The sequence below is a fragment of the Terrapene carolina genome, unplaced genomic scaffold (genome assembly GCF_002925995.2).
Source record: "Terrapene carolina triunguis isolate 2854851 unplaced genomic scaffold, T_m_triunguis-2.0 Scaffold212, whole genome shotgun sequence".
NCBI classification, from domain to species: Eukaryota; Metazoa; Chordata; order Testudines; family Emydidae; genus Terrapene; species Terrapene triunguis.
Window position 1 is genome coordinate 6,851,461 of NW_020664563.1, and position 27,936 is coordinate 6,879,396.

Genomic DNA, 27,936 nt, shown 5'->3' on the forward strand with positions numbered 1-27,936 from the left:
ACCTTGCCATGCAAATTCAGCTCCAGAATCATAGTTTTTGGGGTGGGGGTTGGGAGTCTAGCCCTTATGGTTGTGTTAAGATAACCTTCCAATCACCCACTATGTAACTAATGCAGTCCTGTCTGCCTGAGTCTGCAGTCAGCCCGAAAGGCTGGCTCTGAGAGGGGTGAACAACCCATTCATCTCAAAGGGGTGAGAGGTTTGAAACTCAATGATGGCAATTTCAGTGTGAATACTGTTAACTATTTAACTGCTGGTTATTTTAGCAGGCATATCTAGCTAATGTGCTAACCCCAAACTGCCTGCCACACTTCCCCATGTCAAATGCCAAAACCTCAGCTTGCCCCTTAACCAGCTGCCACTCCCTTCAGCTTCCCCCTGATAGCATCTACACTTATGTATTTTCAACACAATACTCTGCAGCACGCTAAAAATTACACATTTGGGGGCAGAATCTAATTAATTAAATTTAATATCAAACTAGATATCCCAAGGAGTATTGCACTGAGTGTATTATTTATTTTCATATCTCAATCAACATCAACCTCTATTTCTTACTTTATCTGACCCTGCCACCAAATTGCCAGTCTGCTGAACAAGAGCGCTGCAGAATCCAGGGATTTTGCCATGGAGTTTAGCTCCAGCTTGCCACAGGATATCTAGGGCCTTGGCTACAACTTTGTGTCCAAGAAAGACCAAGCATTAATGCAATGTTAAGGAAAATGGAGAAACCCACCATTAAAAAGTCTCCTGTTCTTTTTGCGGATACAGACTAACACGGCTGCTACTCTGAAACCTACCATTAAAAAGTCTGAAAATACAGTGTTGAGGTTGCAAGTTTAAAATGAATTCTGCTCTTTCATTTCATAGTTTCATAGATTTTTTTAGGGCAGATGGGATCATTAGCTCATCTAGTCTGACCTTCTGCATAACACAGGCTATTAAACTGCACCCCTATGTTAAGCTGAACAATTTTAGTTAGACCAAAGCATTTCAGTCCTTAGGAAACTAAACTATGTGCCATAGGCAGAGAATAGGAGAGACCCAGGTGCCACTTGCAATGGCCAGTAATTAGCTAGGTGAGAGATGCCCAGATGATACAAATTGGTGAACCATCCCGCATTCTGCAGAGGAAGGTGAACCCCCCCCCCCAAGATCTCTGCCTATCTGATCTGGCGGAAACATTCTTTCCCCGCCAGAGGAGTTGGAACAATGTGTGTAGTGGGGGTGCTGAAAGCCATTGAAGCAAACTGTAAACCCTGTATGTGATGGAAATTACTTTAAACCAGGGGGGTGGCAGCATCTCTAGTTCCACCATCCCTGTTCCTCACCCCAAATCTAGAGACTCTGGACGTATGAACAAGGCACACCTGCCAGGCGAATAAAAAGAATTCTTTGTACCACCTCTTGTTATTATGTGTTAAATTATTTTGAGAGGTAGCAGGGCTGGGGGAATAACCTGGGACTCTGGTTACCTAGGTTCTCATCTCAGCTCTGCCACTGGACTGCCGTGTGAACTTGGGCAAGTCATTTCACCTCGAGGTGCCTTAGATTCTCCTCAAACCCATCCTCAGTCTTGTTTGTTTAGCTTTTAAGATCTTCAGGGTTAGGGTAATCTGTCTGTTACTGGTACAGCTGGTCAGAAAATGGATTTTCTCTCCTATGACAAATGTGGAGATTTTGAAAGAAAAAGTTGTCCCAAATTGAAGTAAAAAGCCAAACATTCAAAAAGCACGGAAAAAACAAATAAAAAAATTGTTTGGGGCCAATCAAAATATGTTGGTTCTAGAAATGTGAAACATTTCATTGCTAGGGGGATTTGTTTTTATTTTTATTATATAGATATATTTCTAAAATACAATGCAAGATGAAAAGGCACTTTGCAATGAACCATCAACACTTTTCAGTTCAAAAATGTCAAAATGGGATGTTCAACATTTTGAAAATTGTTTTTCCATTTTTAAAAACACAATTCTCACCCAAATTGATACATTGTCATGAAAAATCCCAACTAAGTTAAAATTTCATTTTCCAGAGGAAAACTGTTTCAAGGAACATTTGCTAATCCATTCTACTCTCCACAGGGTCTCAGACAATGGGAACCTGACATCTGTTGGAACGTCTAGGCACTACTGAAACACAACTAGTGGAAATATGCCTTGTCTTTGTACTATTATAAGTGGTTGATAATCAAAATGTGATATAATTAAATGCAAATAATGCACATTTAAAATGGCTCTGAGAAGTACTTAAAAGCCAGGAAATGCTGGGGTTAAAGTTGCCTGTACAAATTTAAATGCCATCTTAAGTGTATGTAAACAATAGTCTTTAATTAAGTGATCACAGATGACTTCTCAAATAATATATAATGTAACATATTCTTAAGGAATGTAATGTAGATGCCATGGATAAACATGTTTAATATCTTGTAATATATTAGTATCTTAATTTTTTCTGAGTTCATTATCTTAATGTTACAGGATATCTGGACTGACTTGGGTTTTTTAAAAAGGGTTTTTTCCCCCCCAAAGCATGACATTAAATAATGGTGTGAACACTGTGCATCCAAAATCCAGTGATTTCCCTCTTTGGATGAAGATACATTTATGCATGATCAAATAATAACCTTATCAGTCCATATAATAGCAGTATATATTATAATTTATTAAAGTGTATCTTTAATATGAAGAGTTGATCCAATATTTCTTTCCGAGCAGCCTAGCCCCAAGTTCTTTAGCGAAATCCAAAATGTTTTGAGTACTTTGCAATACAAAATGAAATGATGATAATATTGCAAAACGGTTTCTTTAATTTCCTATAGCAGATGAAAATATTTATACTGATAACTTTCGAGGCAGGGTGTATTTCCCATTAAGACGGTATTTCTAACCTGTCAAGGTGCAAACTGATTTTATTGTTTCATTGTCTGACATATGTGTTTTCCCAAGAACGAATTATTTCCTTGTATTAAATAATTACAGTATATTTTCAAGATATTAAACCTTGCATGTTTTGGATACAGCTGCCCTTAAAATGAATGGGAGATTTACTTAGCTCCAGATCAGGCAAAAACTGAATTCAGACGTTAAAATCTGGCTCCGCTTTGCTGTCCTGCGTCTGAAATATGTTGCCTAACTACTTTTTCCTGGGTGCTTTCCCTATCGATGATTATCAGGCACTGTTTGTACAGCTGAAGTAGGAATACAAAATGCTACACACGTCTAGTTAAAGGGTTTTTTTTTAGAATGTAAGATATACAGTATTAGTTGAAGAATAGCGCGACCCTCAAATTAAAGGGTGAAATTCCCGCCCCACTGAAGTTAATGGGAGTTTGCCATTGATTTCAAGGGAGCTCGGGTTTCCCCCAAAGATTGTATCCTAGTGCATACACTGGGATGCTAAAATTGCACATTCGACCTTAACTTGAGCATTTCCCGGCTGTGAGTGGTTAGATGTACCACCCTAATATTGCATGGGTGTAGGGTTCCCCCCCCCACTATTAAATATGCATGCGGCGTGGGTGCTTTACACGTCTTTACTGCACCCTGTGTCCTCTCTCTTCATTTCGGAGCTGTGTTTGCAGAGACAGGGAGCAGGCTAGTATGGAGAGAGAGAGGGTGCGGTGAGGCAGGAGAGTTGCAGATGGGGAGGAAACTTAGAGATGAGACTGGGAGGTACCAGAGTCAGGAAATGAGACCAGCTCCCGCAGCAGGGAGAGAGCTAAGCCCCGAGCTCGCTTTCCCCCAGGTTAGCGCAGCGTAGGGCCCGAGGAGAACTGCTAGGGGAAGCCACCTACCCGAGAGAGAAGCAGACATATGCCAGGAACTCCGGGCAACCGCCTCCCGCTCACCTGCAGCTCCCCACCCCGAGGAGCAAACACAGCTGTCCCGGCCGGGTTCGCTCTGCAAAAGCGCAACCCACCGGGAGAGCGGCCCGAGTCGGTCTCGGGGCAGGAAGGCTCTGCCGGCCCCTGGGAGCGAGGAGGGGGCAAAGCCCTGCCGAAGAGCAGCCGGGGGGCTGCAGCGGGGGCTGCCGGCCCAGGGGAGGAATCGACCTTTCCTCCAAGGCCCCCCAGGCGCGTCTGCCTGCACGAACCAGGGATTCCCCCTTTGCGGCTACTTTGCAACTGTCCCTCCGCCGGCCAGGTAAGCGAGCTCTGCCTTGGGATGGGGCTGGGCGCAAAGCGAGGGGACTTTGGGGGGCTCCCCAGCGGCTGATTGCCCTGGGTCCCTCTCGGAGCGGTGGTAGAGATGGATCCTCGTCTCGCCTGCAAAGAGGGGATGGAGCTGAAGCGGGGTCCGCTGGGAGGGGACCAGTTGGGAAGATGCAGCCCTGGATCCCCGGAGGTGGGGGCCAAGGGAGTTCTTGCAACGAGCCAACCGGCCCAGGACAAAATCTGATCGAGTAGCGAGCCCCCCCCTTTCCCTCTCCCCCCCCGCCTTGTCCATTTCGGCCCCAGTCCGGCTCTGGGGTGCGTCTAAGCGCCGCGTGTCCATTGCTGTTTTGCAGCCGGGCTGACTCCCCTCCCGGTCCCTCACCATGTTAGACGGGTTGAAAATGGAAGAGAATTTGCAGAACGCGCTGGAGACCTCGGCCCCGTTCTCCTCCTTGCTGGGTAAGTTGCAAGAAACTTCCCGTGCTGATCTCGCCCCAGGGTTGAGGGGGCCGGGCGGGGGACCCCGCATCCCACCCGTTGGACAGGGAAAAGAAAAGGCTGCTGCGTCTTACGAGAGCGTGAGGCGCTGCGCAGCTCCTCTCCCCTTGCTGACCCTGTAAGAGACCAGGGGTTCGGCTCGGTTTCGTGCGCTCTCTGGGGCAATGGTTGATTTCAAGCCCCTGGTGAAATCTGACGCCCCTCCAGCCGCGCAGATCCAGCTTCTCCCTGAAATCTCGGTCCAGCCTAAAGCTGCGGTTAAATTGGGCCTTTTCTTCCCTGCCCTTCCCGCACTCCGCTACCGAATGCATGTGTGAATGTGCCGCTCACGTTCTCAGAGCGAGGAGGCAAGAAATCGGATTTAGCCAGAGCCTCAGCAAAAGTTTGCACGATTTCACTCTGGTGGGCACGCGCCCTGGTTCCAGTGACCAAGAATAAATAGCCCGGTTAGGTGCATACATTACCCCCCTCCCCCCAGTTTAGAACTAATTTCCCACCTGTGAGAAAGTTACAAATAAAATCAAGTGTAGAAGAACCAGGGATCGAAATCCGCAGCCTTTGTGCATGGAGCAGGCGGGGGATTCTGCTTTTCTCTTCACCCGGGATTGTCTTTTGTTTTTGTTAAACAGGCCTTGAAAAATCAAAATAAAAACGATTTGAAAATTGCCTTCCAGAATATTAGGCTAGGATTCAGGAAAAAGGGCGATTTTTCATTGAATCGTTTGTTTTTTAATTGTCTTCCCCACTCGTAAAAGAAATGAAAAATTTCCACCTAATTTACGATGTTAATGGATTAAAAAAAAAGAATGAACCGCTTAGATCTCTCTCTTTGTTGCTTTGATTAGTAATAATAATAAACATAATAATTACAGTGTTGGAAATCACAGATTGGTGCAGATAGCATTGTGCAATTTATACCGATGGAATGTGTACAAATTTACCATCTCAGATACCATTCCTGTTATTCTATAGCGCGTTTCTCTATATTAGTTACACTATTTTTTGTTTCTAACTATAGATCTATAACACACAAATGTAGTATGTGTATATATATACAAAACATACATATATACTCACATATATACTGTGCACATATAAGATATATACACTACATATTTGTGGAATCTAAATCTATCTATCTATCTATCTAGATTAGTTTAAGAGGAAAATACCCATATTTTGAAGAATGTTTAGTCCTTGTAAGAAATACCTAATTCCAGAATAGATGACTTAAAACTAAATTCGTGTTCAAGTACCACAGTTCAACTGTTGATAAAAAATCTTAAAATTCAAACGAGTGAAATTTCTTCTTTTAATTAGCTGAAGTGTTTTCTTTTTCGTCTTCATTTCACTTCTCTATTAGCACGAGGCACAACATTTCCCCTTTGATGATATCTGCTCCTAGTTTTTGTTGATTTATAAATTCTCTCCTTATCTCGTGAGTCAAACGGGTTCCTTTAGGATTATTTCGACCCCAAACATTTCATTCTTTTAATGCCACTTTTAAAAAAAATGTGTCATGGCGGGGGATAGCTCCTAACATGGGGGCGGGGGGCGCTTTCGTGAGCATAAACACGAATTTAAATAAGGAAGGTTAATTCTTTGAAAAACTAACCGCTTCCCATCGAGATGTTTATCTCCATAGTGGATTTCCTGCCGATCATCTTTTGCCATCTTTGGGAGGTCAAATATTTTTGTTATTTTCCTACAAATTCGTTTAGGGAAAAAAATGACAAAATATTCTTGAGACTCGAGTCTGACTCGCACCCGCTCAGTTGCGGAGGGGACACACCAGACAGCGGGCAGTGTATTTTCTCGCCTGTGTGTCCCCATGCGGGGTGTATATTTCTAAGGCGCGTGTATGCAAATCCCACGGGTTTGTGTCAGGGCGGCCTGGGAATCCCTGCTCTGGTGAAATAAGTTCACCGGATCATTTCTCTGCCCAGAAAACATCCCCTGCCGTTGGAACGACCGTTTTGGTTTGCTCAGGCCCCCCGCTCTTCCAAGAAGAGGCACAAGCCCAAGGAGCCTCTGGAAGTGGCTCGTGACTCATGTGAGACCCACAGCCTGGGGTCGTTGGGGAAGGGAGGCCGGGGGAAGGGGCCTTTTTGCTGCCCATGGTGCCACCCCTCTCTGTGTGTCTTTGGTCGCAGGCAGAGCCGTGAGCCCCAAGTCGGTGTGCGAGGGCTGCCAGAGGGTGATCTCGGACCGGTTTCTGCTGCGGCTCAATGACAGCCTGTGGCACGAGCAGTGCGTGCAGTGCGCCTCTTGCAAGGAGCCTCTGGAGACCACCTGCTTCTACCGCGACAAGAAGCTCTACTGCAAGCTCGACTATGAGAAGTAAGTTGAGCGCGATCGCCTCCGCCCCGGGCGGCAGGACGGACGGACAGATCGGCCGGCCAGCCCCCACCCCGGTCCTTTCAGAGCGCGATCTCTGCCCGGAGAAAGGCCTGTCCTGAAGGCCGCAGGTCCGGGTCTGATCAGCGGGGAGAAGCGATCTGAGAACTGAGCTGCGGGGCCGGTGCGTGGCAATCAGGTGCATCGCTTTGCTTTGCAATGCCCGCAGCTGGAGCGCAGCCACAGTGTGCCCGAGCCCCCGGCCAAACGCGCACTCCCGCATGCACGCGGCTACCGACGGGCTAAGGGCGATGCCCAGCAGCTGGCCGGGGCGGGCTTCGCTGCACGGGACTATTTCCCTCCGTCGCTTCTCACTCAGACGCGTCCCTAGTGTCTGGGCTGCGGCTCTGTGTTCGGGACACTCTGGGGGCGCAGCCGGACCCCCAGCGGGTGAGATTGTGTCTGTTTCCTGTTGTGTGGAGCCCACCGCCTTGCTAAGGCTAGAGGCCGGGGGGACAACTACAAGTGTTGCAAGGGCTGCAGTTTCAGAAGGGCCCTGTGCACTCGGGAGCCCGTGGAAAGCCAACGGGATTCGGGTTCCTGAAAGGCCTTAAGTGGCCCCTGGAGCGGGTGGATTCTTCACGGGCACACAGGCTGTATTTGCCACACAGAACTCTGCACACACACTATATCCCAGCGGGATATCTGCTGGGTTGTTCCACACCACTTCCCCAAGCCCCTCTATGTAGCTTTAAAAACGGGGATTCCTGGTTTCTTTCACATGATCTCAAATGCACCCAAAGTATTTATCTAAGGAGCTTACCAGCCCTCCATCACTGCAGTGTCTGAGCACCTCCCAATCTTCCGTGTGTTCGCCCTTACACCCCATTGCACAGATGGGAGAACTGAGGCACCCAGAGATTAATGGCGAAATTCTGGTCCCATTGGGCTCAATGGCAAAACTCCCATTCACTTCAGTGAGGGCATGATTTCATTCTAGGTGACTTAGCCAAGCTCCCACGGGGAATCGAACCCGTATCTGCAGAGTCCCAGTCTTGGGACTAACCCTGCGGGGCTGGAAAGGTGGGGAGAGGGGGCACCTTCTTGTTAAGACAGGGAGTGGGGCCTTGCTCCTGATGTCTTCACCCAGGCAAGACTTCTCTTGACTTCAGCAGGAGTTTGACTTGGGTGAGAACCACAGGATGTGGCCTTTAGTAGGTACTGGGGTGGAATGGGAGTCCCTCTTGTTCTATTTCCCATTCAAATCCTTCTGCAGTGCTAAAGGCAGGGCTGGGGGGATGTTCGGAGAGCAAGGAGCTTTCTCCCCCAGCATAGGGGATGGAAGCAAGAGTGGCCCTGGAACTGCTACTTTCCCAGAGACACAGCACCCCATGGGCCCACCCTCCCCTCCAGACTGCATCGCCCCAGGGACCTCTTGATGCCAATTGGGCAGAGGGGATAGATGGGGGTTTACAGGGATTCCCTGAATCAGGTGTATGCATAATAATTCACCAAAGGGCGGCAAGTAAGTTCTCTGCTGAGAGCCAGTAGCTCACTGGTACCGTAATCATTGTGTGATGTATCTACAGATAATAGTTAAGAAGTTTTGTATCTACTCTGGAAATTATTCTCTTAAAAGCATTGACATTGAAAGCAGGTCAACAGAGGTGACATTTCCCTCTCTCTCTTATTCCCTGGGTTGGGCTCCCTGTGGCTGCTAAGGAGGGCTTGTGATTCCCTGCCCAGCTCCTCCAGGCCTGCGTGCTGCCTTTTACTATGGGTGCTACCTACATGGCAGAGCTGGACCCCCAGGATGGCCTGCTTCAAAGCCCGTTTAAAGCCAATGGAAAGAATCCTACTGCTTTAAAGGGGTTTTGGATCAGGCCCTTGGCAAACCAGGAAAATGCTGCCACTAAAGTCAGTAGCAGTTTTGCAGGTTTCTCAGTGTTTACTGCTGGGGCTCATTTTCCCAGGTTCTACGAGTTGTTTAGTTTGTGTCTTTGCAGGGGTGTGCTGGTGGGAGGCCGGCCGTTCGTCCCACATTAAGCCGGACAGCCCTCTTTTTTCCTATGGTTTTGTCCCCTGTGCCGTATCCTGGATGGGCAACACCAAAGAGCGGACCACTCTGCCCCAGGAGGTGTGACCACGCATGTGAGGTCATACCAGCGGCTCTTCAAAATCTCGTCCTCTGGGTCGCAGGGCGGGGTCACATAGGTGAGAGTGGGCTCATGCCCTTCCTGGAAGTACCATAATGTCCAGTATGCTGGAGATGCATCAGTGGCCACCCAAGTTTGTGGGCCAGTGGGCTTGTTTAACAGGGCACTTCCCAGGAGTCAAATGTTCAGACTTTTATGCATGAGAATACTACACATATTGACAAGCCCCATGATATCCATTCAGAATCACTGGAAATGTATCTGATATATTAGAAAACTGAGTATACTGGCAAAGTTCTTCTCTCGCCATGTTAATAAGGAGAGTGTATTCTAGGGCAAATCTTATATTTCGCTAAAGCGGCTTCTGTAACTTCCCTTTAAGGCCTGTGTAGAGGACATGAGTTTAATTACTGCAGCTACAAGTAAAGTTTGAAGCAGAATTTGTGAGAGTGGAAGCTTGGCGTTGTTTTCAAATGCTCAGGAAACAAGGAAAGAACTCTCTGAAGCTGAAATGAAAGGAAGAGGTTCAGCTAAAAAAATTAAAAACGGTTGGGGTTTTTTTGGTCTCATGCCTTGATATGTGTGTGTCGTGTTAATCCATTGGTAAAAATATAGCTGCAAGTTTTAGTACTTTGTGGGATTAAAAGCAATGTAACGTGTTCTCTTTTAAAAAAAAAACAAAATGAGTCTTCAGAACATACTTCCTTGCTGTTATGGTAGTGAAGGGAAAATATGATGAAATGTCACAGTATAAACACCTGCCTAAGTTGCCGTATGCTTGGCTTTTGAGGTTGTGCCTTATATATGTCTGTTTTCATGGCTTCTGAACGTTTAGCTAGAAAAGGGGCCCAGTCCTGCTTCCTTTACTCATATGGATCTACCTTATTGAAATAGGTTTCAGAGTAGCAGCCGTGTTAGTCTGTATCCGCAAAAAGAACAGGAGTACTTGTGGCACCTTAGAGACTAAGTGGGTTGTAGCCCACGAAAGCTTATGCTCTAATAAATTTGTTAGTCTCTAAGGTGCCACAAGTACTCCTGTTCTTATTGAAATAAGATGTCACAGTGTAGTCACTGAGCCAGATTTACAACTGGGACAGATTGCAATAGCTCTGTTGAAATGCACCGAGCAATGCTGATTTCCACCAAAAGGAGGGGATCTGGCTGACTGGGACTCTTTGCATGAGTAAGAACTACTTGGGAAAATGGTTCCAACCCAGAGATAGATTGAGAGATACATACTCAGAAATATATACAAATGAAAAGCCAATTTATTGTGAATATACCCACTTGATCTAATTATTAGATGGTTTCATTTTATTACTAACTTTTTACTAGAAATAAAAAAAACAACTCTTTGACAGTATAATTATAAATTAAATTAGTTGTTACCTAAGTATTAAGGGCTCAGTCCTACACCGTTGAAGTCAGTGGGAGTTTTGCCATTGAATTCTGTGGGAACAGGATCAGACCTTTAAGGAGGTGAAAAATACAGAAGTTAAGGGAACACAGCAGAATGGAGACAGTATGAGTTACAATGGGTATGCAGATTGTTTTCATACAAGATAACCAGATCACGTTAATTAGTGTGACAGCATAGAGAAGAGGGGGGAAAAAACCCAAAGATCTCTATACTCTTTCAGTTTCTTTTAGCTGTATTGAGATTTCCCACACTTGTATGTTTTTAATAACTATTTTCCAAACCTACTAATCTTCCTCTCATTCTGCTTATAGTTTGGTTTCTTCATGTGCCACATTTAGTGACAATTGCTTAGAAGATATATTCTGGCTGAGATCCACATAGAGATGCACACAAACAGTGCCCACAGCCTTGATATGTATTGTATTGGCATTATTAGCATGAAATTAACGTGGAGAGAGCAGTTAATATTGGAAACATCTAATTATTCTAAACTAATCTATGATTCTGTAATGGTTAGTTATTATTGTAGGTGATTTATAAGTTAGTTCTGTTGGCTCAATTTCCAAAGGTAACCTCCTAAATATTACGTCCAAAATCTCATCCAGGGGTACTTAAATGAGAGTTTATGAATGTAAAATAGTTGTTTATTGGCCTAGACCTTCTTCCATACAAATCAATGGCAAAGCTCTCGTTGACTTCAGTGCCAGCAGGATTGGATCCCATGGTGAAATCTTGGTCAGTTGAAGTCAATGGGAGGTTTGCCATTTAACTCAATGGGGCCAGTATTTCACCTATGTGTCTAGATGCTGATTTAAAACAAAATTATCCAGATGAGGGATTTGGACAAACTTTATGGTGGCTTTAAAAAACATTTGACCTAAGATAAATAGTTACATTTCCCCAGTATCTGCAGCATTTCTTTCTGCTTGCAGTGGGATTAAGATTTCATTCATAAAGAGTTTAGAAATGAGTATTAGATGTTCTAGTATGTATTTATGGACGGGTATAAGCACATCAGTAGAAAGCATTACAGATGGTTCTAATAAGAGCAGGTTGGGGATTTTTCAACTCAATATTTTTCACCGAAAAACGCCAATTTGCGAAGCAGCCTCGGGTTCAGTGAAGCATCCGACTTGAAAAATGTTTGATTTAAAATAAAGTTTCCGTTGCTTTGAGTCAAGGCGACTTTTCCAGATTGTGACTTTTCGGCCCAATTGAAGATGGGGAAAATTTTTCAAAATGTCCAAAATTGGCACAGGGCAGGAAAACCTTTTCTTCCCAGCCTGAGTTATGACCAACTGATTTATTGGCTCTATAATAATTGATTAACCATTTCTTAAAACATCTATTAATCATTTATTACCCCTTTATAAAGCTTTTATGAATGGCACCTTAACGTAAAACATGAAGTGGAATCCATTAACAATTGCAAATACTGAAGTTGCCTAAATCCAAATACTCACATAAGCACTAATCCTGCCATTCAGTACACAGCACTAAGCCCTGGGTATCTTGATAGCAGAATCAGGGGGAATAATGAATGAATGACATTTAATACAGTAGTGCCTACCGACCAACCAAGATAGGGACCCCATTGTGGTAGGGCTGTAAAAACAGAGTACTAGACACTTCCTGCCCTGAAGGGGCACACTGACACAGGCTAGGGGGAAAGAGAACAAGCCGAGGGATGATGGGAAACATTATGTTAGTTCCACGATTTTTATTTGTGGTAGTGTTTAGTTAGGAGGAGTTGAGCTGGGAATGCTCATCTTCCCCAAACTCTCCATGGCAGGGAATTGTGAAGCCATTACAAGGCTGTGACTGCAGCCCTGAGGCAGTGTGGGGAGGAGGGGGGAGCCTTCCCTGGCTTGCTTCATAGCCTTCTGCATTAAGCAGGGCTGATGCAGATACCATTTCCTTGGTGCAGAGGGGCTCCTGTGAAGCCACTTTGCCTGTAATACCCACTGCACTGCCCCTAGGCAGGGCCCCAAGTATTGCTCACTTCATGGTGCAACCAAACAAGCCAGTATTTAGATATTCTTACCCCCTCTTCATTTGGCATAGCGTTCTCTTACAAATGCCCCGAATGTCTCAGGAATTTGCAGAATTTATTTTAGTGCCCAAGGAAGATATTTGTGGTGCGTGTGTGTGTGTGTGTATTTGGCCCGGGTCAGCTCTTTTTCTGTTCATGAACAGACCCCGATTTCCTCCACTTGACTAGCTCATTAGAAATTATTTGCCCACTGATTTCTCCGAATATTGCCGGGTCTGCAGATGATTTGCATGCCGTTCATTGCAAGCATTTGAAATTTGAAACTGGTGTCCTTTGGATTGGACACAGAGGTCAGCTGGCATTGTTTCTGTTCCCTGAGTGGATGAGGGTGAATCTTGGAATCAGGTTTGCACAGTGCATACTTGTGATTTCGGGGTCAAAATTCACTTTCTGGGTGAAATTTGCCCATGTGCATAGAGCCAGCCCCAACTAATTAAGGTTCCATTTATAAACAGCAACTCTGAAGCCTTATTTTGTGAACTAGCAAGTCTTAAATAGTGCATGGCACTTGTGCTGGCCATCAGCACAGGCGTGAATTTCACCCAAAGATGATAACGTTCTGTGGAATGGGCCCTGACTTGGAATCCAGGGCCTGCGTCTGTTGAAGTCCAGGGTGTTTTTGCTTTAATGGGAGCAGAATCTGGCCTCAAGTTTTCATTGTTACTGTCATGTGTTTGTGAATCAAGCCTAGACATTTCCCAGTGCGGGTGAAATTGATCATTACAGAGCAGTTGGGGTCAGACATTTTAGGAGCAGTGCGGAATATTGGTGTCGGTGTAACCGACTGCTGAGCCTGTACTACCTGTCCTCCTTGTACCCAAACCACAGAGCATAGGAGTCTGTTACAGCCTCCACCCCAGGGGGCTGGCTCTTTAGCTCAACTGTAGCAGCTCAGGTTTCAGGTCTGGATGTCCCTGCTTCAGTCCCCAGTGTGTTATTGGCCGAGATAGCAACCATGACACTATGATCACCAGCCGTTCACACCAAATCAAACTGTGCGCAGCTCAGTAAATCTCAAGAGATTTTGGAAAACCTTTCCTTGGAAGAAATGACCTTGTTTAGAAAGGGAAGTAGGTTGAGAAAGTGAAGTCTGAATTTCTATATAGCCAACGATTGGCAAAATTATTAAAGGCCTGATCCAAAGCCTATTGATATCAATGAAATGTCTCCTGTTGACTTTGGATGAGGCCCTAAACTGGGGAGGGATGACAGTTGCAACTGGGATGCATAGGTGCCATCTTTATGAGTTGCTGAGGGATGCTCGACCCCCTGCTCCACCCCAGGCCCCGCCCCCACTCCATCCCTTCCCCCAAGCCCCTGCCCCTGCTCTGCTCTGTTCTGCCCCCTCCCCCAAGTACACCCAACCCTCGCTTCTCCTCCTCCTCCCCCTCCCCCAGCACCTCCTGGACGCTGCTAAACAGCTGATCCGTGGCGAGTGGGAGGTGCTGGGAGGGAGGGGGGGGGAGCTGATCTGTGGGGCTGCCGGTGGGTACTGAGCTCCCACTATTTTTTTTCCATGGGTGCTCCAGCCCCGGAGCACCCATGGGGTCGGCGCCTACGCTGGGAAGTTTTTGGATATTAAAAACAGAGATGATAAACATTCTGGATTTCATCATTGCTGCGGAGTTTGGGTTGGTATTTTTATTTATTTTTGGGGTACAAACACATTACTCACAGATCAAAACTACATCTGTAGTTGCTCATATAAAGCTGCACTTGTGAAGCCAGTCACAGCCGTTTGCTTTGGCTTTTAGTTTTTATTTTTTTTGGCACTGCTGCTGGTAAAATGAAACAGAGGGGAAAAAATAACACTCAGAAAAATAAAAACCATACATTGACAAGCATGTTAGTTTCTTGTGGCTCAGGGGCTGAAAATCAGAGCCCTTGAAAGTTTAATGTGTATCTAGGCCCAGCCCAGAATTAAACAATAACCGAAAACATTTCTTTTTCAGAATCCGCCCTCTCCCCCCAAATTTAATGAGCTGGGACACTGTTTGAGACCCTCCCTTTTTAAATGTAAACAGACTTTACAAGGTAAAAACATGAACATGATTTTATGTGGCAACATTAAAACAGCACACAATGGTATTTATAGTGTGAGAAAATGACCTAGGAGAAAGGATAGGGAACCAAGCAATTGTGGGGCAGATTTTCCATTGACTTTCGGTGGGATTTGTGCTCCTAAATCCCTTAGTGAAATATTTATATTCTCCTTAATGAAAGGAAATGTTTCTTCTTATTTAGTCTCCAGCTGGCTTAGGTTTTTTTTTTTTCTCACCTGCAAGGAACGGAAGCTCTGGGGAGAAAAAAGCCACCAGCCCCTTGATTTTTCTCCATGATATCACTCTGGTTTGCATTTTAATACTAGTGTAAAGCAGAGCTGGGAGTGCCAAGTTGCCTCCTCCAAAGGGACAGCGTGAAGTGCATGCTGTTCCGACACGGCTTGTGGGAAGGGACTGTTCTTCCCAAAGCACAATCCCTCCTGCAGCTCCCCATGAGCCACCGCAGGCTGGTGGCTTAATTCAACAAACTGGGCCTTATCCTTCTTGGGCTTCCTTTTCTGCATCTGTGCAATTGGGTTAATAATCCTGCCCCTCTTCGTAGGGGTTCTGTTAAGAATAATGTGCCGGATCCTCTGGTTCAATGATTCACCCCAGCTGGGGATCTGGCCTAAAGCTCTAAGCATTATTACTGTTGTCATTTTTTCTGGGTACTAAGTAAATGGAAGATACTTCTCCAAAGGAACTCTATTCACAACCTGTTGCAGGGTACATTGTTGGGTTGCCAACTCTCATAGCGTAATCTCTAGTCTCCCAATATTACGTGTTTTATTTGAAGCAGCAGGTCCTGGAGTCATGTGATTGTGCAAGCATCTCAGCTTTCCTTCTTGTTTTTTTTAAAGTAAGTTTATAGCCTCCTGGTTGCAGAGAAAAACTCAAAGCAGTGACATGAGTGGTCCTAAAGTCTCAGAAGCTGGAAAACAAATACGAACCTCAATGTATTTGGCTTAAAAATCCTGGGATTTAAAAAAAACAAACAACTCATGATGTCAGGGGATCTGACTTGTGATTTTTGAACACTTGGGGTTGGCAATACATAGTGAGAGATTTAAGAAGCTCAATCTATCTAGTTTATCCAAGAGAAGCTTAAGAGGTGACTTGATTGTGGTCTGAAGGTACCTATAGAAGGAGAGATTTCTGGAAGTAGATGGTTCTTTAATTTAGCAGAAAAAGACATAACAAGATCCAGTGTCTGGAAGCTGAAGCTAGACAAATTCAGACTAGAAATAAGGTGTACATTTTTAACAGTGAGGGTATTTAACCATGGAACAATCTACCTAAGGGTGTGGTGGATACTTCATCATTTGAAGTCTTCAAATCAAGAGGGGCTATCTTTCTAAAATACATACTGTAGCTCAAACAGAAGTTATGGGCTTGATGCAGAAATGACTGGGTGACGTTTTAGACCTGGGTTATGCAGGAGGTCAGACTAGATGATCACAATGGTCCCTTCTGGCCTTAACGTCTATGATGCTCTGAATAAATTAAATGAGAATCTGAGGCTGCTATTGCAGTGGATGAGAGGGGAAGTGGTTTAACCCATCCTCACTACTTATCTCATTTGTTACATTACAGAGTAGCAGACTTGCTGTGTATAATCAACAAACCTAATTGCACAATTAGCTGCAAATCACATAACTGCTCCCTCAGCCTACAACCTTTAGGAAAGGGATTCCACTAATACCTTCCAAAAATGTAATTATCAAGCACAGTAACACCAGTATTAAACAATTAGTTCACAATGACATTTCTTGTCAGGAACTTTATCTCAGCATAAAGAGAAAGGAGAATTTGGAGTCTCAGCATGAGCTAATGATGCACTTCAGGTTTTTTAAGGATGAAATCCTGATGCCATTGAAATCAAGGGGGGGTTGCCATTGACGTCAGTGGAACCGGGATTTCACCTTAGCATTTTGTCTGGTGGTTCTGTTGGTCACATTCTGATGTTTAGGGTTGGCATGTGCCGAAAGCCTGGAGCTGCATCTTAGATCCAAGTTCACAGTTTAGAGATTTCTTTATAATGGGCCCAGCTTGATCACTCTGAACCTATTTCAGTCACACAAGTTATGGGTTTGATGCAGAAATTACCAAGCTATGTTCTTTGGTTTGTATCTGGCAGGTCATGTGAGATGATCATAATGGTCATGGGAATCTATAAGCAGACTAAGACCTGGGTTTCTACCCTCCAAGTTTAGGAGTGTTTTGGTCCAGGATTCTGATTCTGCTCATTATATATATTCTCCATTGCCCTGCAGCTGTGCAGAATGAGGGCACAATGGATTCAGGGATGCAACTGGTGTTTTCCTAAGGAGGGGGCCCAGAGATCTCCCTCCCCTGTCCTGCATCCAGCCCTAAGTTGTCTCTATGTACTCAGCCCTGAGCTCTCCCCCTGCTGCTCCCCCATACCAGGCCTGAGCTCTCCACACTGCCTCTGCACCCAGCCACGTGCTTTCCTCCGTGCACCCCAGTCTACACCCCTCCTCCCCTTTTGCCCCACACCCAGCCTCACGCTGTCCTCCGTGCGACCCAATCTACACCCACTCTTCTCCTTCTGCCCCACACCGAGCTCTGAGCTCTCCCCCTGCACCCAGCCCTGTGGTCTCCCCGCCCCACACCTAGCCCCAAGCTCATACCCAATGAGGCAGTCAGGCTAAAGAGCACCATCCGCACCAGGGGTCAGGCAGTTCGGAGAGCCCTAGACCCCCTCCTCCTTCTGCGTCCCTGCTTCCCCAGGCAGCACCAAAAGCCTGGATCCAGTTCTCCACCCTTCTGGGGCCTGGGGGTTCCAGACACCCCCTGCTTCACTTCTCCCTGGGGGTGGGGAGCTGGTACCCATGGGCACTGGAAGGATTACAAAAGTGTGGGAGGAGACAAGCCGGTGTGTGGAGTTGCAATGCTGCTCAATTTTCCATCTGTGGTCAGGGGTCAAGGGGTGGGTGGTCTGGGCCCCTTTCCCACTCCTCCAATTATGCCCGCCAACTAATGTATTTTGTCTAGCGCCCAAAGCCTCTGGCATGGGGCAAAGGGGGAGCATTTAGAAATTTCTGTTTGAACCATCTGCTTGGTTGTTAAAAGAGGGGACGGCCTCTGAGAAAGCAGAGTTTCACCCCCATTTGTAGGGCAGGTAAGGGTTTATCTGACTGGGTTTCAATTATCCTTCCTCCTGGAATAAAACCTTGCTGACTGTTTTCAGCAGAACCCGGGGTCCTGCTACACCAGCTCACAGTCATTTCTTTCAGTGTGAAAATTTAACAATGAAACAAACCAGCTAAATGTCTTTTAAATACCGGGCCATTAAAAAACAATGCATGTGCATTACCATTATTCTTAAGGAGAGGTTATTAAATTAATGAGTGCTAATTATGGGAGGGTTTCATGCTGTTTTAGTTTATGGGGAGCATACTCTGGCAACCGTATGTCCGTGGGGTCTTTTCCACATGAATGGGAGTGAATAAAATGGGAAGTTGGATGGTAAAATCAGAGGCCCAGATCCTAAAAGGTATTTAGGTGCCTCAGTCGTGGGAGTTAAGTGCCTAAATACCTTTGAGGATCTGAGCCCAAGCTCCCTGAGGCGTTAGACATCAGTGCAATGCAATTCTGAGGCCCAGCCTAGAGAAAGGGGAGGGGGAGCAAAGATATGCTAATGTGGGGCAACACTAGGAGGGGTGACTCTATCTTGGAGTCCCTTGGTATGTGCACCTGCGGCTGCACCCCTTTATTGGGTTCATGTAGCCCCCCAAAGGTTGTGCAGCTGCCGGGGTGACCTTTGATGCCAGTTATTTCATTGGCTAGCTTGCATGCCTATAGATAACTTGCATGTGATCCTAGCCATTCCTTTGCAAAGCCCCGTGTGGATGTAGCGCTGGCCAGAGGCATGGGGGTGAGGTCAGATTTCGCTCATGAGGTCCCACCGAGTGGTGGGAGCCAGCGTGAGCGGGCAGGACCTTGTCCCTTTCTCCCCTCAGAAGAGGAGTGCCCAGTGGGGAGCCAAAGGAGGCTTGTGTGGGGTGGCCAGGGCCCACAGAGGGTGTGCAGCTTCTGGGCAGGAGGGAACTGGGGTGCTGCTATAGGTTGGCATGAGCCCCATGAACTCACCTTCCCTCTATCTGCCCCTGTTCCCAGCCTGTTCACCCTTTCCCACCAGTAGCTCCTGTCACCCCTTCCCCCAGCATTTCCTCTGTGTCCCCCACTTTCTCCTCCAATGATTTCTGTCCCCCATTTTCTACCCTCACCAATCGCTCCTCATTCCATCCCCTTTCCTCCTAATGGCTGGCATCCCCCCTTATTTCCCTTCATATCTCTTTATTCCCCCCACCCCAGCCCCTGATCCCCCCTCTCCATTCAGTATACTCCCATTGTGCCCCAGGCCTGCCCTGGCCAGCATCACAGTTCTGACTGCTCCTTATGCCCTTCTGGAGCATCACGTGTCTCTGGGGTGGGTGAGCCTGGAACATTCCCTGTGTCTCCTGAGCTCAGAGACTGCAGTTCTGCCAGGTTCTTAGGCAGCGGGAGGTCCAGTGCACCCTTTCCCAGGTGTACTGTCAGGCAGAATTTGGCCCTGAATAAGGAGGAATGCAAAAGGGAGGCCAGGTAATTCTATACTCTGCTGGTCTGTCTCACCTGCTTTTCTTGTTTGCATTACGAGGCAAATTCAGCTCTCAGAGTGAATCCGGATCCAGATTGTCACCTGTGTAGCTAAGAGCTGAATCTGGCCCTGAGCCTGCCAAGGGAGCATTGATGGATTCGACAGTTGTTGTACCAGTTGAGGTACTGGGAATGGTATCTTTAAGTGGTTTAGCTTTGCAGATAGGAATTCTGGGGGGGGGCCATGGCGGAAACCCACGTTCTGTTACGCAGGGGCAGCTGGAATTGGGACATGCCAGATCAAGAGGGTGTCTCTCAAGTGTGTTGGGCCGGGAGTGATTGCTGGACCCAACACAAGCCCAGCCATTGTGTTGGGACAGGCCAGGGTTTGATGTGGCTGCTGTCAGGGCTCCTTTTATTAGCCAACCATAATGTGACGACAACTAAAAATACAAGGAGTGCTGCTTGCCGTTCCTAGCCTGTAACTCGAACCACGTGAAATGGCTCCTCTCATCCAGTGTTCTACTTTAAGTAGCCTATTTTAGAAGGGGAGCAAATAATAGACTTGGATTGTTGCCCTTTCACCCCGCCCTTTAATTAGATTTATGCCTGACAATTATCATTTCATATAAAGGGCTGGGAGTGATGGATACTTGGCAGCCTTAGCACTGGGCATCCTTGCCTGCAAATAAGACAGATAAATACATCATCTGTCCTTCATTGCCCGGGACATACCTCATCTTGGATCCTTCTTCCTCCAGTCCTCAGAGACCTGCTTTCACCTCCTTTTTATCACTGTAGAATTATGGACATGCGATAGGCTGAATTGTGAAACTAAGCTGACAGGGATCGTTATCAGTGCTGGTAAAGTGAGTCCAACATTGATTTAAGCTTCTTGTGCTACTAGCTTTCAACTGCTTCTTATTCTGGGACTGGTTTTTTTATTGTTGTACCCCAACAATTCACCCCCTTGTTGGGTTTGGGATAGGTTAGAGCTGGTTCAAAAAAATCAAATGGTGACAATATTTTTTTCATTGACATTTCAGTGAAGAAACTAAATGGAAACCAAAATTGTAGGGAAAGTTTTAATGAACATTTCAATTTTCAATCAGCTGTAATGATAGCATTTACTTGTGATATTGACTATCTATCATCTATCATCTATCTTCTAGCTAATCTGCTCTTCACCCGCTTTCAGGTTCTACTGGGATATGTGAATTTTTTAAATAGTATTTTAACATAACATCAAGCTTTCAGTTGTGATGTGAAATGCTTTATCAAAATTATGAGCTTTGCAGCATGTTCTAAAAGTAGCCAGACTCCAGATTACTCTGATCTTCTCTCGTAGCTCCCACTACAGCTAGACCCTTTCAACTGATCAACGCTTTATTTTTGGCTCTCCTATACTCTCCCTGGGCTTTGTAAGCGGCATTATCTCAGAGGAGCTCAGCTGTCACGTTAGGTCATAGATGGAGATGTAGTTGCTGATGCAGAGGTGTCCTGACCTCACTGGTGGCCATGGAAAGTGGGATCAAGTCCTTGAATTGGACCCAGAGACAGAGAAGCAATCAGAACACAGGGATGACATACTTATGGCCACTTATGCTGACCCAGAGGAAGCCTCCACCTTGCTTCCAAGTTCAGCTTCAGACACAGTGGATTACAGTAAACCAGTAAGGAGGTGATGAATGTGGCCAGAGTTTCATCCAAGAGGAAGGAGTGAAGTCTCCTATACAATGAAGACAGAAGATGGCATTTCTTGATGCTGTTGCTATTCCAGAGTGTTGAGTCCAGAAGGACCCCAAGCCTTCATAGAATCATAGTAATGTAGGGTTGGAAGCGTCATCTAGTTCAACCCCCTGTGCTGAGGCAGTGGCATAGCACTGTAGTGAAATGGGGTTGATGTCTTTGTTGGGAGTGAGGGTCAGTGTCCTGGCTAATGCTACAAAGCATCTTCCCCTTCTGGCCAGTATCACTTGTGAAGTCTGAGACAGCTTCACTGTTATGGGCATTGGGCCCTCTGTGCGGTGTCAATGGGCATGTGGGCAGAAGATGTCACCCAATTGGAGCAGAGTCCACTGGTCTTGCAGCCTCTTCAGGTGATCTCATATAGATATTGAAGAGGAGGAGGGGGAGAGGTTAGATCCCTCTGGGGCTTCACAGTTGAGGGCTTCTGAGGAAGGGAACAAAGCCAAATAGAAGAGGAACAGAAATTAACAGGAGAGATGCAACGTCATTGCTGTGTCATGAGAAGAATGCTGGGTATTTTTCTCTTGAAAAACCTCCTTGAAATTTCCCGCACTCCCTTATTCTGTGACAATGATATTGCTTCTGGATGCAGAGCTACACAGCCTTATCTAGGGAGACTGTTGACATACCGGCTCTTTTTATTTACTACCGGCCAGATTTTGCCACCCTTAAACTGACTAGCGCCTTATTCTCCAAGTAATTCCATGGCAACTAGTGCAGTTACTAACAGAGTAAGGTACAATTCCATGTGAATCAGGATGGCAGAATCGGGCTCTGAATAAATAAGAATTAATTAGAGCTAAAATTAGAAGATGCATATTTATTTGAAAGTGGAGCTGGTTGGAAAATTTCCAGTGAAATGGTTTCCAATCTTTTTGAAACAGAACATTTTGATTTTCTGTTCTGAAAGGACTTGTGATTACAATTTTTAAAATTTTATATGGTATACTATAAAAATAAAAAAGACACAATGAGAATGAAATGTTTCGATTTCATACCACAACTTTTTTTAGTTACATTTTATGGGAAATTTCATTTTTGTTTTGTTTTGTTTTGTTTTTTACTTCCTTTTTGGAACAGATTTTTTTGGCATTTCCAACCAAATGAAAATTCCGGTTCTCGCCTAGCTCTATTTGAAAGTGTAAACTATAGTTGTCCTTTTTTTATGGCTGACACTACAAAACTGCAAGCAAATTGATAAATACCCTATGGACAAAACAAGCCAGCCTTCTCCCTAATACATGGTACCACAGTTCTATCCTCATAGGAGACATTTAAAACCAGACTGAACAATTAACTACAAAAGGTAGGGGACAATCTGACTCCCAGTAAATGGACCAGAGGCCCAGTCTTTCAAGGGCTCCTGAAGTCAATGATGTTCCATTCCACGGGGTTACTAAGATCATCAAACCCTAATTGATCTACAAGGGCTTTTCCATCTTTGACTTTCCTGATTCTCTGAAAGCACAGGTTAGTTACCAGCCAAATCCTGCAGTTCTAATTCAGGCTTGATGGCCCAGATTCTCAAAGATATATAGGCTCCGAAATGCCACTGACATCATTTAGGAGCCGAAATACCTTTGCAGATCTGGGCCAAAGTCAACAGGAGTTTGGAGGGTGTTAGGACTTCAGGATTTGTCCCAGTATCACTAACAATTGCTGCATTGTTTTTCACTATGAGTTGGTTTTTCCATGGGCTCTCTCATCATCTGTCCTGTTCAGAATCGCTTGATTAATTAAGGGCTAGATTTTTCAGTGTGCTGAGACCCGTTAGCGCTCATTGAAGAGCTTGCAGAGTTGGAACCTACTTTCTTTAGCTAGTGTTTGACTAATACAACACTACTTGTCTACGTAGATCAAAATAAAGGGGATGGAGTCATGTTATGTCTAATACAAGTGATTCCTTTCCTGATTTTTTTAATCAAATTAAACAGGGGACCTTAGTAATCAGTGATGAATGAAAAATATTCTCTGTCCTTGTGGATCAGAAAAAATTCTAGGATTCAAGGCAACTGGTGGTTCAATTCCTGGCTCTGTTGGCACAGACTTTGAGTGACCTTGGGCAAGTTCTTTAATCCCTTCTGTGACGCAGTTTCTCCAACAGTACCATGGAGTTAATATCCCCAAAGGGGTGTTTGAAGGGTTCATTCAGGAGGGACTATATTTTTTGTTCTGTGTTTGTACAGCACCTAGCACAATGGGATTCTGGTACAGCAATACCAGTAATAAATAATAATACTTCACTATGGTTTGAAAGTGTGCCTTGAGCACCACAGATGGAAGGTGCTATATAAGTACACTCCTATTATTTCCGAATCCCTATTTTTGCAAAGTGACCTAGTTTTAATATGGACAGAAATATTCCATCCCCACCCAAAATTGCCAATTAACCCTCGCCTAACTCACCACTCTGCTCCACCTGAATTTTTAGCCTACCCCAATTTTCATAGACTCCTCCTGGCTTTATCTGGAGCTGCTTTTCCCTGCGATCCCGGGTTCTCCTCTAAAACTGTTAGGGAAGCCGCATCCGCCCCAGATCGGAGTTTTATTCTCAATGTTGTTGCCATGAGATGGTTTGCAGCCAGAGAGGACTGGCTCTGTACAGCAGGGACAGCCACAATGCTAACTTATTTAGTGCTCTGACCTCTCAAGATGCAATGAGCTGAGCGGCAAGGCATTTGTGTGAGTCAATTTAGTGTCTCTGCTCCTCTCCAGGGCATAAATACCTAGAGGAGCGTAGCATGTTTGCTGGGTATTCCTCAGACAGTAATTGTACTCTCTGAGCCCATCAGGGTTGCATGTATTGATTCTTCACAGCTGTCTCCCTGTCGCTGCTGTCTATACATTGTCTCCTTCTCTCCTCCCCTCCTGGGCTTCATTTCCTAATGCCGCTCTTAGGGAGATCTTTCTGTCGTTGACAGCGGAACAAATCCCTTTTAACACAACCATCACTCCTTTCTCCATTGTCCTCCCCCCTTCTCCTTCACCCCCACTGACACCGTGCAAATCTCCCAGTTGCGAATCTATTCCTCCAGAATGATTATCGCTCTGAGTCACGACGGGATGATGCGCCAGGGGCAGAACTCAATGAAAGAAAGAAACTTTCCCCCCACCTGAAGAAAGCAAAGTGAGAACTAAACACAGTGATGAGCATCTTATCCAGGAGGTCGTGGAGAAAAGTTTCATTGAATACCATTGTAATTGTTGTCTGTCTCGCTGGCGCATGTCCCTTTACCTCATTTTTATGACTTGGGGCTATTTGAATGAATCTGGAATTTTGTTTCTCAAGGGAATCTTCCTCATCCAGCTGAATTCAGAGATGTAAATTATGAGTTTATTTACACTCTGTGAAATCCTGTCAAAGCCAACTGGGTTGCACCGGGAGAATTAGGCCTCGAATCTCCTGTTTGCAACGACGGCTCATTTGAAATGTTTTTAATGAAAAGCTTTTTTGGTAGGAAAAATGGCCCTTTTTTCAAATACAGTTTTTCACAAATCAAAGCTGTCGAATTTTTTTCTCCAAAAAAAAAAATGTGGTGACATTTTTTAATGGATGTTTCCATCCAATTTTTGTTTTGGAAATGTTAATGAAGTTTTTCTTTTACTGGAAAACAGGTCTTTGGTAAATGAAAAATTTCAATAACGTTTTCAATAAAAGTGTTCATTAAATTTTGGGGGGGGGGGGGAACAAAGGAAAAATGGGTCAGTTTTTTTGAACCCTGTGTATTTGAACTGTAAATTTCAAAATTTCTTGTGAAATTCGATTTTTATCTGTATTGATGCCTTTACAAATGTCTCCACACCAACTAATTTTGATTTAATAGATTCACAGATTTTTTTTAAGACTGAAAGGGGGCAATTATCATCATCTAGCCTGAACCTCCTGTATAAACAGGCCAGAGAATTCTACCCCTAATTCCTGCATTAAGCCCATATCTTGTGGATGAGCTAGAGCATGTTTTGAAGAAAGACATCCAATCTTTTTTTTTTCCGGTTTCAGAGAGGATTCTGGTTTACAGTTGGGACTAAGCAGCAGAAATAGATTAAACATATTCAGACACACCTTCATAAGAAGCAAAACGATCCTTATTAATCATTACAGATACTCATCTTTAGGATTCAATACTGAACGGGGAGAGCAGAAAGAACTCAGTTCACTTTAGTCTTCTCACTTCTACACTGTAGGATACTCCCCAAGCTGAAGGCAGGGAGGTAGCTTATAGCATGAAGACAGGGGGAGAGGGAGCTCCAGGTAGCAGAGAGAGAGGCAGGACCAGTTGCTGCAGGCATCAAAAACTGCAACTGACACACCATGTGTCTTTTCCCCCTTCCAAGGTTTATTTTGTGGAAACAGAGACAAGAAATGCAAGCAGCCCCTGGAAAGCCAGTCACTAAGGCACTGGTGGCTAATCAAAAACAACCATGCAACTGAGTTTCTGAAGAGTAGTTAGAGAATATGGAGTATAGGACATATTATGGGCACCAAATGCTTCTGCTTCCATTAACCTCTGGTGACGTGAAGCCCAGTTGTGCCTATCCATAACATATTGTGATTGAGCAGGAATGAGAGTCACATTGTGCCCTAACCACACCCTCTTCTCCCCCAGCATCTCAGGACAAAGATGCGGATTAGAGGTGCCTGGGCGGGATTGAATTTCTACTTTTCTGATGCATGGTCTGGGGCAGCACCATGCATTGCTCACTTTCTCCCTGGAGCCCCTGGTCTTTGCCCATCACACACACTGACATTAAACGACCACCCTGCTCTGGAATGTAACAGTACCACACGTTACATGACTATTGTGCTACTGGATACCTAACCTGCGTAAACATGGGCTCCTTCCCTTTGCTGTGCAGTGCTCTCCAGACCGGACAAAGGGGTTACAAGTGTGCTAGGAGCTTGAGAGAGACAGAGATGAAATATTTAATTATGCATATCTTTTGACTTCTCCGCTGACAGTTAAAGAGCTGGAGCCATATTAAATGTATCCTTTTAAATGGCAACATGGCCACGGTGCATTGGTAGGAAAGCCATTAGCGGTTGAATCTACTTAATATCTGCTCAGGTAAATGCTGGTCCACTGTTCTGCATCTATAATTATGAAAGGCTTAAAGGGCAATCTCAATGGACCAGCTTAAAAGTTTAATGACACTTAAAGTTTTATGGATTGGACTATTAAGACCAAGCTTGTTTCAGCTCTGGCCCTGAGAACGTTGGTTAACCAGAAAGAAAGAGAGACTTTTTACTGCACACATTTCCTCTAGGATGTTAAAACCCACACTTATAAAGTTGTATTAGGAGAATGTAACGGGAGAGGACCATTACACACCATAGATGAGGCATGGGCTCTGTGTAGGAAAGTGGACCTAAAGGATGTAGACTTCCCTTATGGAGCAGGGAAGGACTCTTCCCATTCTCTGGTCTGTGTGATGCCAGAGATTAGACTAGCCTTAGAATCTATGGCTCCAGGAGGGTGGATTACCAGCTCACTGCAGTTTACCAGTCTCTGATGAGGTGATTACCCCACATTGGCAGTGACAGGGTTAAGGGGAGCCAGCAAACCTAATTAGCCCATTCTGTGGCATTTGGAGGGGAGTCAGGTAATTAACGATTAGACCCAGCTGGGGAGAAGCAGACTGGGTGGTTCCTATAGAGGAAGGACTGCACAGCAGTAGGGAGAGGAGGCACAGGACAGAGATGATTGGAAGTTTCTTCTCTCTGGGGAAGGAACCACAGAGGGGCCTGTAGGAAGGAGCTTGTACCCTGGGACTCCCTGAAGCGAGAAACTGCTGGGGAAAAGGAGACTTCTAAAGTGGGCCTGGGAGAAGAGAGACCCAAGGGTCAGTGGTTTGAGAGGATCTGGGCCTCCAGGCAGAAAGCCCTGGGATGCAGCCCTCTTTAATAGAGTGAGGAAGATCTCTGCGATGTCTGGGAGAGAGGCCAAGAGCCTGTGGAGGACTGAGCCCGGGAAAGGTGGTGGAGTCTCTGTTCCTTTGAGTTCGGACATTGTTACCCTAGAAGGGGTGAGACTCTCAGTGTGACGTGGCTGGAGGGCCCAGACCACCAAAGTCTGGAGGAGGAGGGTTAGGAGTGGAGCTGCAGTGCTGGGTCTCACCACAAGGAGATGCTCCGGGATGGTGAGTCTGTGGCAGGGTCATTTTCATCTTTGTCTCTGAATTATCCAATAAAATGTGCACTCCTTTGGGTCAGTTCCTCTCTGCAGTGAAACTGTCCAATCTGTAAGGGATGCAAATGAGTCCTGACCATTTGGTGGTCCACATGAAATGATTTGGTGGCCTCAGTCCAGTTCCTATGGAAACAGCTGTCCATATCATAGAAAGCACCATCAGGGAAGTTCTCTCTGCATGAGGACAGCAGGCAGGGCCGGCACAACCCATTAGGTGACCTAGGCACTCGCCTAGGGCGCTACAATTTGGGGGGCGGCGACCGCAGCGGTATTTCGGTGGTGGGACCTTCCGCTGCCTCTGTGGGGGGCAGCATTTCGGGGCGGGACCTTCCACCACCTAGGGCGGCAGAAAAGCTGGCGGCGCTTCTGACTGCAGGACTGAATCCCTGATTTGCACGTTTGCTGGCAATCTCAGAAACGAGGCCCAGGTCTGAATGGACAACAGAGACTGATTTCTTCTCTCACCGCCAAGAACTGATCCTTTCTTCCATGGCAGGATGAAGGCACCTTCATAGGACAGCGGGGGGGGGGGGGGGGGGGGGGTTGAGGAGAAGATGTTTCCTGGTGGACTTGTTTAGAATTCTTAATTTGATTGAATTTTCTACTAGTGACTGGAACTGAATGACGCTTGGATGATGGTGGATTGTGAGGTCATAATGGTTATGGTGATTAAATACTCCCTGGATCTTTTTACAAGGGTCTGGATAATAGACCTGGTATCATGGCTGAACTGCA

At 45.6% G+C, this 27,936-nt stretch overlaps 1 protein-coding gene across 1 annotated transcript in view; it reads left to right on the forward strand.

The window, feature by feature from the left end:
* The first annotated feature begins 4,539 nt into the window (after positions 1–4,539).
* The window catches only part of LOC113407557 (LIM homeobox transcription factor 1-alpha), a 149,981-nt gene continuing 126,584 nt past the window's right edge, over positions 4,540–27,936 (forward strand). Inside the window, exons 1-2 of the mRNA XM_026656198.1 lie at positions 4,540–4,615; positions 6,808–6,994. Coding sequence (XP_026511983.1) covers positions 4,540–4,615; positions 6,808–6,994 — 263 coding nt within the window. The remainder of the gene's footprint in view (positions 4,616–6,807; positions 6,995–27,936) is intronic.